Genomic DNA, 14,522 nt, shown 5'->3' on the forward strand with positions numbered 1-14,522 from the left:
TATATATATATATATATGTACATATAGCCAGAACCCTTTCTGACAGGAGGTGAACGACCCTATGGAGAAGCTCTCATACGCCCATCCTCAGTAAATATCGTTATCTCCTCCTCTCAAAACTCCTCTCGTCCTTTCTTCTCCTCCTCCTCCTCCTCCTCCTCCTCCCGCCCCGGCTGCGGAGTCGAACGCGTGTCGCGTTGTTTGGCCATAGGCGGCCGCCGTCCCCCCTGGGCAGGGCGGCGGTCGCCATAGCGACATGGCCTAGGCCGGGGGCGGCCTCGCTCGGCCCCGGGGCGGGCGGGGCGCGGGCGGCGGGGACGGACAGCCCGGGCCGGGCCGGGCCGGCGGGGATGAGCCATGGCCTCGGTGAAGGTGGCCGTGCGAGTGCGGCCCATGAACCGCAGGTGAGTGAGGGGCCGCCCCGGCGCTTCCCCGCCGCTGGTTGCGAGGAGCGCCGTGTCCCGGCGGTGCGGGCGGTGACAGCGCTGCGGGAGCTCTGCCGGGAATTCCCTCGGCTGCCGGGAGCGCTTCTCCGCCCCGCCGGGCTGGGAAGTGGCTCCGCCGCGGAACGGGGACTTTGCCTGAGAAGTTCAGTCCGTCCCGGGCTGAAGCTCTGGTTTGTTTCACCCCATCATCTGGGGTGACGGAAAAGTTACTTTGCTGAAGGCAGAAAACTCCTGGGATGGAGGACCTGCCGAGGATTTACAGCCAGGCTGGTGAAATGGATAGGAAACTTACTTAGTTTACAAACAGCTGCCTTGTTGCCTAGTTCGTTTGGAACCGTGAAGGTAAAGGCTCAAAGTATATAAATATAAGCTCCAAGTGTATGAATATATACACCTACTTAAGCTCAAAGTTTATAAATATATATATCTAAAACAAGCAGTCTGCCCCATTTGCTGTATGTACAGGAGTTCATCACCAACTCTCTGAGATATGTCTGGGGAATAAGCACTGTTTTCTTTCGTGAAATAAGTGCATGATATGCACAGTAGAGTCAATGGTATAATTTAAGAGCTGTATGTAGAAAACTCTCAGATTCTGCTGGCAGTGCTCTTAGTTCTTCCCTCACTCTGAAGTGATGTGGCCAGTTCAAAAGAAAAGTGGTTTAAAAGCAAAGGCAGCCAATGAGGCTCCTGCTGTTTCTCTCACTGGATCTGAGTCAGGTGTTTAAAAAATACAATTTACCAAGTTCTGAAAGTCAGTCAATATCTGTTGTTTTCAGTGAGGGAAGGACAAGCCTTACTACAATAAAGTTGATGAAAGAAGGAAGGGGAAGATATTGCAGGTTGGTTTCAAGTGGTTTAGGCAGTTGGTTGAAGGTCAGGGTTGGTGAATAATCTTGTCACACACTTCTGCCTTCCCCGTGCTCTCTGCCCCAGGTCTAACCATATGGTTCTTAAATTTTTTAAAAAGTATTCTATAAATACACTTTTCCTTTAAAAGTCTCAGACAACAGGTAGCATAGGTCTTAAAAGCAGTAATAAGATGTGTTACGTGCAGTGTTCTGGTAGCATTGAGAAGTTTTGTCTGTGGACTATAACCATGATCTACTAAGGGACAAAAGAGGAGGAAATGGAAAGCACATGGCAGAGGAGAAAAGGGCAGGTCATGGTGGTAGGTGGTGGAAACACTGACTGAAAAGGTGTGAGTGGAAGTTTGGAAGTGTTGTGGTAAAGGGGTATCAGACAATGACTGGACCTGGTGCCTGTGTGGCACATGGGAGTGTAACTTGGATGGGGCTGGATCAGAGAATGCCTAGAAAGTGACAGAAATGTTTTATGATATGGTGGAAAAGTGCAAGCCTTAGAGCAGGGCAGGCAAGAGTTCTGGTGTGGTGCAAGGGACAAGCCAAGGGAATGGTCTTTGTCACAGGTGTGTGTGCTGTGAATAAGCTTACCCTGAAAACTGGTGGCTGTCTGACCTTGCAACCTGTGAAGAGCCTTCCAGTTCAAGTTGCTAAAACGTTGCTGTTTATGGGATGGTGTTGGAAGTTTTTCAAGCATTATCAGGAGTCTGGATTCAGAGTCATGAGATGTTTCTAAGTCTTGATTTTTTCAGGGACGTGGTGGCTGCTTGGTGTAGGACCCAGTGCTGGGACTGGTGGTCCTTCTCTCCTTCAGTCAGTGCTGGACTCGTGCTTTGTTTTGTAAAACTGAGATCTTAGGCCTTAGAGGATCCAGTAGCTTTTCCTCTTGCAGTAGTGAAGGTGTGGTGACCCATAAGCCAGGAGCAGTAACTGTATTTTGCTTTTTGGTTTCACAGAATCACAGAATTGTTAGGGTTGGAAGGGACCTCTGGAGATCATCCAGCCCAGTCCCCTACCAAGGCAGGGTCACCTTGGCAGGTGTTCCCTTGTACAGGGATCTTCTCTCAGCTGTGCTTCCTTCACCTTTTTGGGTCCCTGGAGCATTTTGCAGAGGAAAGGCTTTTCTGCCCTTTCAAAGGAACTTTACAACCAGGTATTCATTCTCCAGCACTTTTCAAAATGGTTAACGTGATACTGTATAGAGTTAAATTTAATTCAGTTAAATTTGCTTTGGTTTGTTTGAAGCTTAATCATATAATGCAGTTTATTTCATGAGTCATTTTTAATTAGAGAAGACACCGTAATGAATGGTTATTGGTAAGACTCCTCCATTATGGAGCAGTTGCACTGTGTGGTGTCATAGCCCTGCTAATTGTGTAATAAGTCATGAACGTGGATTTTGGAATGAATCATGTGATGAGAAGAAGGTTATTAATTAAGGATTACTTGCTGTTCCATTGCTTAGATGACAAATTCTAGTATTTTTTTTCTCTTCTGCTGTGATTTACTTTTAGTCTCCTCATTCTCTGACTTGACCTGGAAGGAATTTATTCATTTCACTGCTGTTGTCAAAGCTCTTGACCATTCTGAAGGGAAGTTCTAGCCAGGTGGGGGTTGGTCTCTTCTCCCAGACACTCGGCAACGGGACAAGGGGGCACAGGCTCAAGGTCTGCCAGGGGAAATTTAAGTTGGAGATCAGAAAAAAATTCTTTCCAGAGAGAGTAATCAGGCCTTGGAATGGGCTGCCCAGAGAGGTGGTGGATTCCCCATCCCTGGAGGTTTTTAAACTGAGATTGGCCGTGGCACTGAGTGCCATGATCTGGTAAAGGGACTGGAGTTGGACCAAGGGTTGGACTTGATGATCTCGGAGGTCTTTTCCAACCCAACTGATCCTATGATTCTTCTTAGAATAGTGAATATCCAAAGTTGTGTTACACAGAGGTTACACTACAGTATTTTGACTCTGTCTCTGCATAACACAATAAAATTATGTCTGTTGGCTTTGCAGTTACTGCTTTGAAAGCAGTTGTGAGCATGAGCTTAGAAAGTTCAGTTACTTAGTGATTGTCCATCTCCCTTTTGGTTTCCCTCATTCAATACTGAAGTGCCGTGACAGCCTTTCAGTCAGTGCTTGTAGCTTTGTTTCTGTAAAGGAGCAAACCCTGCCAGCTGGAAGAAGCTTTGGTTTTCCTCATTGGATATAAATCTGCAGGGAGCTGAGGTTGGGTGGTTGATGTATTTTGCAGTGGCAAGTTAATCCTTTTGGACACTGTTATTTCTAAGGTTCATTTTCCAACAGTCACTAGAAGTATTCATTTGTTGTCTTACACTTTGGAGGACCTGGCTGAAGAATCCCATGTCTGGTGCTGCAAAATGTAGTTTCTCATCAAGATCCTGTCGTTCCTCAGAAAGGCCATTTCCTGAGCAAAATGATGGGATTATACAGAAGTGAAATCGGCTTTGGGGCACTTTTCTGTTCACATACTGAACAGATGACTTTGGGTTGCTGGTAACCAGTTGCTGTCTCCTGTGTAGTGTGAGATATTTGGGATCTTTAAGCCTCACCTAATTCTGGCTCTCTGTTGTGTATTATGTGTTGCATCTTTACAGTTCAAATAAATGTACTGCTATGTTTGCCTGCTCAAAGGCTTTTAAGAAAAAAGGGGGAGTAGTATTGAAAAGAACTCAATTAGTGTTCCAGACAGCCACTTTTATACCTTTATTGTCTGTTACATAAAACCATCTAACAATATGCTAATTAAGAAAAAACATTTTGATATTTAATAAAGGAAGTATCAACTTGATTCTGGCAAATATTGTTGCTAATTCTTGTGCCTCTCAATTTCTTACATCTGATAACTCTATTTGACTTTTAATTCATGAAGTAATAAAGGAGAGCAAGCTTTTTTTTTAAATTTTTAAGCTTTTTCATCTGTTTCCCTGCATTTGCTTAACTATTGTATTTAACTGGCTGAACAAACTAAACAAGGGTCACATGCTGTCCTTATCAGCAGAGGTGCAGCTGATGTCAGAACGTGCGTGTTTGCATGGCAGGAAGTTCTTCCCTGAGCTTACCCAGTGCTCTTGGTGTTAATGAGATAGAAACTGCAATTTGATTTCCTCTTTAAATGATCAATTTTTACTGCACAAACTCCTTGGATTTGCTCTCTAAACAGGTGTAACTGGTGGGATGGCAGAAGTGCCTGTCAGAGGCTGTAGAGCTCTATGTGGTCACTCACAATTACTGCATGGAGATTAACAGCTTTATGTTTGATAGTGAGGAGACAGAAAAATACATTTTATTGCTTGGAGAAGGCTTTTGTGTGGCTCTGGGATTTGTGTGGATTAGAAACTGTGGTGATGCTGATACTTTAATCCACAGATATTATCTGTGTGATTATTTATTAGATGTAAGGCAGGCTCTCTTGGATTTACATTATTACACCTTATGGTTATGCATGTAAGTCTAAGCAACTCCTCTGCAGGCAGAGCTGGAATTGGAGCACTCTGGGAAATTTAGGACCAACATTTTATTAGCTTTAAAAATAACCCCTTGCACAATCCAGGCCTTGGTATCAATAGCAGAGTTTTCAAGTGTTCAAATTAATATAGCAATGCAAAGGACAGAGATATAAAAGGAGCTGTTTCATTTTACAGGCAACATGTGACTGGAGTGTTTTTGTAGCAGCAAAAAGAGTAAACAGTGAAGAGCAAGCTGAAATCCTTAATTTCCATTTTAAATGTTTGCAAATGATTTAGATAGGGACTTACTGGGAGTATGAAATATATAATTAACTGTCCACGCTTTTTAGAATTGAGAAGAGAAGCAGAAAACATGCAGGGAAAGTATATTATAGAGTTTTCAATGCAGGGAAGAGGGAATGAATTGGTGTCTCATGATAAATTGCAGTGTCTAAAGTACAAGTTACTGTGTATGTTTTTCATTTTTATGAATTTATAGACTGTTTTGACAAAATGTGTATAACATCAGTGTAACCCAGGTAGACTGAGGAAAGGAGGAGTGATTACAACCAAGGACACTCAGCTAAATATCATGTTTGTCTCTGAAGTCCATGGTGAAACTTTTGCTGTGTCTGTTTCTGAGCAGTGATTGCTGGTTGTTGCTCTTAAGAGGCGTCCAGAGTGATCCCAGAAACATAACTCAGAGCTTAAATATGGCCAAGTGTTGCAATACTGTCACTTTCTGAACTACTGTACCGATGAGGATAAGCTGTTTATCAGCAAGCTGAGTTTACTGTTTCTTATGTTAGCTGTTTGAACTTTCATTTTAATAATGGTGCTTGTGATTTGATTTATAATCATGTACAATTTCTCTACCATGAAAAGAAGTCAGAAGATCTGTAAAGACAGGGTGAGGCTCTGGTGTGCCTGGGGTGAAGGTACACCTCTCTCTTGCCTCTGCTTTTATATGTGGGTGAATCTGAATCCAATAAAACTCTACTTTGATGCTGAGTTGGCAAGGTGAACTAACTGTTCTGAATGTGACTTTTTGACCTTGCCACATTTGGTGTCCAAAAGGTTGAACCCATTTAATGACCTCTGGCAGATTTTTTCCCTTTGGAAAAGTGTTCAAGTAGATACAGTTCTCTCCCTGAAAGTCAGCTGTTTATGTATGTGTTTATAAGGACCTTCATCAGTGTTGTTAGCATCGGATCAGTCCTAAAGTGCAGTCTCTGATCCAAGTTCAAGGGTCATGTAGAGTTGATATTGTGAGAACTTGAAGTCTGAAAGAGCAAGTGTTCTTAAGTTTGTAAGGTGCATTAAGAAATGGTTTTTAGGAGGAGTTTTGTTCTACAATATGGTCATCCACACCTTCTCATGACAGGTCCTGTACTGCAGGGGGGACCAGAGGAGTGATCATCATCATGGCAATATACACATCATGTCACCTTAATAATCACTACCTACTACTTGTTTGGTTGTGAGTAAGAAGTGTAGAATCTGATCTGTGGTTCCCTGTAAGTGAAATGAAATGATTGTTGCATTGTCATGTGTTTAGAATGTGGGACTTGAGAGAAAAGTGAGGTGAGTGGGACATGCAGGTGGACCTGGTCTGATATTTTTGCTGATATTTGACATCCAACGTGATGAGAACAAGCACAGATATCAACAATAAATGATGACATCAACACTTGTGATTACGTAAAAATGCCCTCAGGGGTTGTCAGAGTCTCAGTGATGGTAGTTTGTGGCTGTTATTTCTGACTGTAGTTCTGGAATGCAGGTGCTATTGGGGCAGCAGTGTTTGCTGGGAATCATAGGGTGCTGTGTGTTGTGAGTCTCTAAATGGTATCTACATGGATCATATATTTAAGAAAGGGATGTAATAAGCTGTGTTATAAGGCTGCAAGTAGACCATTAAAAATTGAGCAAATGAAGTAGAAGCAACAGCTGCCTCACAGCAGAGCATTGACTCAATCTTGTAAGGACTAGGAAAGAAAATGGAGAAGAGCCTAATGGTCCAACAGAAAAATTGTGGTTGTCAGAGGGAAGCATAAGAGATGACATAAACCTATGATCAATATAGTAGCACAGGAAACTGTTGATTTTAAAGCTTTAAAGCTTTTTTTGGAGTAAGAGTAATAAGTAGTAGATAAATAGTTCAGTCCTGTTATTGTAGGAATGGAAGAAGCAGCAGTCAGGAGGTGTTGGGGGGAAATGCCAAAATTCTTTTACTCAGGAATTTAAGGAGAACGTTGCACATGTAAAGCAGAACAGCTGCTCTCCTGAAGAGGTTAAGTTGCAAGTGGTCGGGCCACGTGTTTGCTGAGGGGTGGTGAGGTGCAGTACTGGACAGCTGTGTTAAGGAGCAGGGTCTGAGGAGAGTGGCCTTTGCTAAAGTGACAAAGTCAAATAGAGAATCCATGAACAAGGATGAGAGTTGGTTGGTTTGGATGCTACAGGTCAAGATATTCCAGAAAAACTATTTGTATTCTCCTTAGGCTTTTTCATAGTAGGAAGTGTCAGCAGAACTAAAACTTCAGGGTACAAGAACTAGAGAATGCCAGCACTGGTTTGTGTCTCTAAACTTTCTCACCTGTGCTAAAGTACACGGTCTTTGAACATCATTGGCTTGTTTTCCTCTTCTTTCTATGCCCTTTCCCTCTGTGGTTAATCTTTGAAGCTTTTCTGCTTAGAAGTGATGGATTTGAGTTTAGGAGAGTGCTACAATCTCAGTGCAGTTCTTCTTTGCAAACACATTGCAGAGCAAACACTGAAGCTGTGGTTGGTGCTTCCCCCAGCAAGTCACTGGGTCAATATCTCATAAAATCCCATTTCTGGAACCTCATTATCTGAATCAGGTTGGAAAAGATCAACAAAAATGTTGGGAGTCATTGATTCAAAGAATATCCAGCTACATGTGTACTCTGTGTGTTATGACTACCGGAACAGATTAGGAGATGCAAATCTAGAAATATTTGCAGGGCTTAAATGTTGAAAAGAGGAATTAAATATTTAGTTATGGCTTCTTCATCATATCTCAAGAGTAATGGAATGAAGCTAATAATGGATCAGCTTAAACAGTATCTAAGGAATTACTGTTAATGAGATAGTGCAGGTTGTGGAAGAGTCTCCTGAGAGGAATGAAAGCCTGGGCATTTGGGTAGAGATAATTCCTTTTAAGAAAGTCATTACAGGAAATGATCTTGCTTGAATGAGAAGGTGAGACTGGACCTGGGTGACTTTTAAGTTGCTCCTGTGCTTGGCATTCTACCTCCAACTTCCTCTGCAGTGGTTTTTGCACAGCTTTGTACACAGGAGAGAGAATAAATGCAGTCTTTACAACAGGATCTTGCTCTTTTCGTGTTCAAGCAAGAGGGATTAGGTGGGACAGTCCCAAGTGCAGGGCTTTATCCTTGTGTTGGTGAGCAGCAGAACTGGAGCAGACTTGCTCACTGCAGAAGGAGCTCCAAGGAGTTCCAGCCCTAGTACTTGGGTTCCCATTAACTCAGGAACTAATCTTGCATAAACCATCAGAGGTCAGGAAGCCCATATATAGCCTCTGCTTACATGTGCTTGTTTTTTTGTCCTTTCCAGTGCTTTAATGCAAATGCTTGTCAAGCCAGTGGGATTTGTCACAATCACCACCTTGTTTCGTCTGAACCCCTCCCTGGCGTTGAAGAACAAAGACCTTCCAGTGCCAGTGTAGCCAGAGCACAGTGGCTGTGTGGATACATCTGGGGCCATGTAATTAACCTGGTCTGATTTACAGTTTGTAATCCCCAAAATTAAGCGTTGTGAACTTAACCCCCTAGTTTTAGAGTAGCATTTCCCAGTTCATTTATTTCAGAATTATCAGCCACGTTGCCGGGTTACCTGCGCATGTTGGATCACTGAAATGATGAACGATAAAATACATTCAAACCATGCTTTCTGTTGAGAGCTCCCTGAGACCAACAGAGGTGACGACTCTCTCTGAATTGTAGCTTTCCTGATGAAGTGAGGCAAGAGAAAGGTGAGTCAGTTTGTTTCTCAGGCTTTGTTTATTTGAAATGAAGACCAGTTTTGAAATAAATGGGATTAGCACTCAGCGGTTTTAACCTAACTGAGCTCTTGGACTTGAAGACTCTTAGAAGTCTGAGTGTCTGAAAGGCAGGTATTGTTGGTAAGAACAGCTGACTGAATTGAAGAGCAAAGTCCTCTATTTTGCAGCAGCTGTGAGTACAAAGGCAGGGTTATTTACTGAGAGAGGGTTTTTCAGAGGTATCTGACAGAAAGAGCACGTACGTGGCACTCGGCATCTTAATTGCTGATGGGCTGAAGTTCTTATTGTTGAAGAGTCAGACACTTCAAAAACTGCCTTTATGAAGACTTTTCTCCAAGGAGTTTATATTGTGAATACAAAGCAATAGTGAGATGCAGAAGCTTGGAGTACACCCATCATTTTTCTGTATGCTTATACGTTTCAAAGATATTTCTACTCAGGTAACTGAAGTCACCTGTTCATTCCAGCTTGTTTCTGTGTGTCTCAGTAGAGGAGAAGAACAACATTTGAACAGCCTTATGGATTACTTGAGAGTCTAATAGATCCATGAGGTCAGGCACCATTTTTTTCCCCCTGAATTTCTAATCTGAGGGCTTCCTGCCCCAAAAGACAAGGGCATTGCAGGGAAACTGTGGTTTCTTTGAATCGCACTTTGCTGTACACAAGGAGTTGCGTGAATACTGTCTTTATAACTTAGTATAGCAGGGATAAAAGAACAAAATGGAAGAAACAAGATATTAAGACCAAAATATCATGTGCATAAACGTTATAGTGTTGTAATAGTTACAACAAAATTCCAGGATGTCATTTGTATCAACTTGATTGTGTCTGACCGTTGTATTTTATGTTGCTTCTGCCAAAGATGGGTATTTGCTCCATTTTCTTAAAGGCTGATACCAAAAATGTGTAAGTTAACATGTGGCTGTCTGAAACTTCAGCTGTGCAGGACTAGTTCCTGCTGGTGACACCATTACTGAGCCTGAACAGTAGGCAGGCAAAGCAGAAAAGTCACTGTGGAGGAAGTCTGCTAATTGAATCTTTTCCAGGTTATTAGGAGATCACTAACCATGGCATGTGTGGATACAGTAAAGTTAAGGTAGTTGTTGCTGATTATTTAAAAGTGTGCTTGTATGCCTGACATGATCCCAGTTATTGGGAGGTGAGGCTACCTATAATATTATTAAAAAGACAAATTTTAAAAGCAGGTCAGGTACATGATTTAATGTAGTCACCACTCTGTATATGTTACTGTGAGTGTGCATAGTTTTCCCAAGGAAGCTGGATATCATTTGACAGAAGACAGCACAAGGACACCTGTATGTTCATTTTCTGTGAGAGCCTTACTGCTGTAGATTAAACTGCTGGCTTCCAGTGTTACTGGTGAAATTTATTCTTCTGGCAAAAGGCATTTAATCTGGGCTGTCCTTCATACAACAACTGATGTGTGTGTACTAGTATATAAACTTAGGGATTATTTCTGTTTCATGAGATGTACAAGATTTCCCCTGTGTCTGCATTTTCTGTCACTGGATTTATTGTTCTGGTTTCAGCTGCACTGTGGGGAAAGTCCTGGGACTAGCAGAACTCTCTCTTTTAATTATTTGCAAAATTTGCCAGTGTTTTGTTTTATTTTAAACTGGCATCACAGAAGGGAACGTGGGTATCATAATAAATCTGCACTAGCAAATGATTAAGATTCTGTTGATCACAGAAAACCTTATGCCCACACAAAATGTGATTTACAACAAAATTCTCTTTTAAAGTACCAGCTCAGTGCGCAGTTTTTCTCTCACTGAGACACAAGTGCAGTCTGATCCATAGGAAGCTTCTAACTTCAGTCCCCAGGAGTTTCACCTGCTCTTTCCTTGTGTGGGTGAAAGAGGTGAAACCTGAGAGCTGGCACAGCCAGCCCTGTCAGCCAGCCCAGGCTCATCCAGAGCTTTGGAGTCTGCTGGCCGACGGCAGCCAGGTTTGACAGCTTGGTAGAGGTCTGGAAGATAATGAAGATGTACTGTCAGAGACAACAGGCAGCTGTCAAAGGCCCTGAGAGCCCTCCTGAATGAGGGGGAGGCTGCAGCCCTTGTCAGCCATCTCTAGATCCATCCAGGATTCCCCCTCAAAGCGAGTCCAAAGGACATCTGATTGTTTTGTGCTACTTGGTGTGCAATGTGTAGTTGGTAACTTCTACACTACATTAGTGCAAACGTGGCTTCAGCCATTTAATTATGGGCTTGTAGCCACATCAGCCAGCACTGGGGGTCACTTTGAGCTCAGGATATGCTGGGCTATTGCCCTGCCATGGACACAACTGTGATTTTCACAGTGCAATCATGTAACCAAACCACAGTGGATTCCCAGAATCTTGGGATTAGATCAGATTGTTTGACTTGTTCTGGTTTTAGGTCTTAGCCAACATTATATCGAAACTACTTGATGTTTCTGGAAAAAAATGAACCCAAAGAGTGATGAAGATATTTTATTTATCAGAAAAAACTTCTTTCCGGAAAGAATAGTCAGGCATTGGAATGGCCTGCCCAGAGAGGTGGTGGATTCACCTTCCCTGAAGGTTTTTAAACTGAGATTGGCCGTGGCACTGAGTGCCATGATCTAGTAAATGGACTGGAGTTGGACCAAGGGTTGGACTTGATGATCTCAGAGGTCTTTTCCAACCCAATCGATTCTGTGATTTACAGACCACCAGATTTATGTTGTTAACTGCACCTAGGTATGGAATCACAATTAGAAAAATGTACTTTCTACAAAATAATTTATTAGGCATGGAAGAAGTTAAAAAATCCCTACCAAAACCAAACAAAATCCTCTGGATGAGAAAGAGAAAATGTGTGATACTTCAGACTTTCCTGTAGTTATAGAAAGTAACAAAGAATTTCTTGTGTAGGAGGGTTTTTGTTTGACCTCTTAAAACATACAGTTGTATTGGTGTTCTCTTGAGAGTTATTCAAAGTGCTCTTGGTCTGTGTAATTCAATGGGACATCAGGGCAAATGTACAGTTACTTTGTTATCCAGCTACCAGAAAATGCAGGGTTCTTTCTGTGCCGCAGTTTGTGCTTGTTTCCCAGTTAGATTTACCTTGAATTCTCCTGGTCATTAAGCAATCTCCATTCTTTCATTTTGTGACCTCAGAAATACTCTGGGTAGTGAAGAAGCAGAGTGATAGAACAGGAAATACCTGTCATTGTGCCTAAAATGTGAACTTAAGAAGTAGGAGGCACTGTGCTGAAGAGAAAGGCATTGATCAGGAGCTGCTTTTATGAACATTGAGACTATGTTTTGGAGTGGTTGAAAAACAAAATCACACGTCTGCTCTTCAATATAATCCTCTACCAATAGATTTTTCGTTAAATATCTACAGTTAAGTGAATTTCCAAGAATGTAATTTGCAGACCCTCTTTCTGTTTTGACACAGAGATGCTCTGCAGGTGCCTCTGTCCTTGGCTGTGCAGCATTGGAGGTTTTCTGAAGTGATCTGTTGAAACAGTATTTGAGAAAACTGGCATTTTTTGTCCTGTCCCTTTTGACTTTCACCTCCCACACCCCAGATGAAATGGATCTTCTTCTTTCTGTTCTCTTCTCAGAGTCTGACAGGTAGTCACAACTGATTCCCATGCTGTAAATTTAATGGAAATTATAATGTCATGACTATTTAATGGTTTAAACTATAATAAATACTCTAGTGTCTGAATAATACTGAAAGGATTCATAAAACCCTCACTGTTTAAATAACTGAAGTTTCCTTTGAAGGACCTTTAAGGAAGGAACTTAAAGATTAACTTGGAAAAAGACCAAACAGATTTTGCATATCAGTAATAGAGCTTTTTCTAAAACTTCTCTTGTTGATTTACATTTGAGGTCACAGTGCTTTTTCATGCTCTTCTCCCCTCTCCTGTGGGAGTATCTTCAAACAGTCTTGGGGTGGGCGAGTGGCTTAATGAACAGGGGTCGTTGAAAGTTGCCTTGAAATCTGAAGATACTGCTAATATTTGGCTGGATGTGGAAGGATTTCAACTACATGTCTATGGAAATGCAAAAACTGCTCTTGTTTTGCCCTCAAAATAAATAGGGTGTATAAGGGAAAGAGAGAAAGAGACCTGACAGAGGTATCTTTGTTGGAGCTTCTTCCATGAAGCTGTTTTGATACAGCTGCTGAATCATCTTCAGTTTGGGACAGTTCTTTATAACCCCTGTACCCTTGTGAGGAAATGATTAAAACTTGGTCCAAATAAGCCATTTAGTAAGTAAATTACAAGACAGGGATTCTAGTTCTTTTATCTTGCTACTAGCATTGACATTGTTTCACATTAAAGTGTCAGTATTATCTGAAGTAGTTTTTCTAATTTTCTCCTTTTTAATTTTTTTTTTAAGCTTTCTTCTTTCCACTCATTGCTGGATGACGAGCTGAATTGAGCAATAGTAGAGTTAATAACAGCACTGGGCTGATATATTTCCTGGTGCTTGTGCCAAGAAACTTGCCTGCATGATCACTTTGTCATTTGGTTAAGGGCCATGGGATCACGGGTTATGAGTTTCCTTCCCTTGTGATCCTGGAACTCGATGTGGTGTGTGAAACAGCAGTGGGAAGAGCCAGGAGGCCAACCCTCAGTGCTGCTGTGTGAGCACACTGGGCTTGGGGGGAAGCTGCATTTCTTAAACCATGAAAGCATTAACTGTGAACCATTTTTGGCAGCCAGACCCTTTATGTGTCATTGTGATGGGGCTGGAATTTGCAGGGGCAGAGTCTTGGGTTCGTGGCTGGTGGTTCCTGTGGGTGCTGGAGCAGCAGCTGGTGCTGGAGGGATCTCCAAGCCCAGAAGGTTCTCAGGTTACCCAACACTGCAATACAGCTGTTTGCAGCCTGAACCTTTAATTAAAGTGGAACTTGCAATCAAAAGCTTTTGAGAATAACATGCTGAACTGCATTAAATGAGTGCCTGGAAATTACTGGCATCACACAAGCAATTGTTTTTTATGGGTTGCTCTCAAACTCTTTTATGTGTACAATAAATTATACTCAGCTGTCTCATAGTAAAATGAAGCTTTACCATTTGATTCTTGTTAATTTTTTTCACTTCTGTCAGGTTGGCTTGTTCATTCTGATCGTACTGTTCCTGTTTTAGGTTGTCCTCTCCCTATCCCTTCTCCTGCAAAATGCAAAATTCTATTTATGGGCTGTATTATTGGCTAGTGCTTTACAAGGGCCTTTTTTAACTTTAAAATCTTCCTTCTTTAATAATATTTAGTAATATTATTAGTGTTCATATGTGTTAGACTTGAAACATTTTGTATCAGTCTTCCATTACCGAGTATCTTCAGGTGAGTAATAAGGAGAGCTGGCTAGGAAAACACTGGCATACTTTATTTCCTCCCCTTGCACACCTCAAGCATGAAGAAATTAAGATAAAAAAAGCAATCATTCTGTCCCAAACTTCTTCCTGCTTGGAGTCCTTACAGAACTCCTAGAGGAAGTTCTTTATATTTCAGGAAATTCATTATATTTGAAATGGATTTTCATAGTAGGCTTGACCATTTGATTGGGCCAGATTTCTTACTGCATCTCTGCAGAGCAAACAGCTACAGGCAGGTAGAGACTGGAGGAAGCAGGAAGAATGGCAGCCATCTACAGGCCATGTTACTGCAATGCCAAAATCTTGTTTCCTACAAAACCCCACACCATTGGAAACTTCTCC

The 14,522-nt window shown here is 42.0% G+C and overlaps 1 protein-coding gene across 4 annotated transcripts in view; it reads left to right on the top strand.

Moving 5' to 3' along the window:
* The first annotated feature begins 274 nt into the window (after positions 1–274).
* Positions 275–14,522, top strand: part of KIF16B (kinesin family member 16B) — a 133,340-nt gene continuing 119,092 nt past the window's right edge. For all 4 annotated transcript variants that reach the window (XM_071582101.1, XM_071582102.1, XM_071582103.1 and 1 more), the window contains exon 1: positions 275–404. In XM_071582101.1, coding sequence (XP_071438202.1) covers positions 358–404 — 47 coding nt within the window. In that variant the 5' untranslated portion in view covers positions 275–357. The remainder of the gene's footprint in view (positions 405–14,522) is intronic.

This window comes from Pithys albifrons, chromosome 2 (assembly GCF_047495875.1).
Source record: "Pithys albifrons albifrons isolate INPA30051 chromosome 2, PitAlb_v1, whole genome shotgun sequence".
Taxonomy (NCBI): domain Eukaryota; kingdom Metazoa; phylum Chordata; class Aves; order Passeriformes; family Thamnophilidae; genus Pithys; species Pithys albifrons.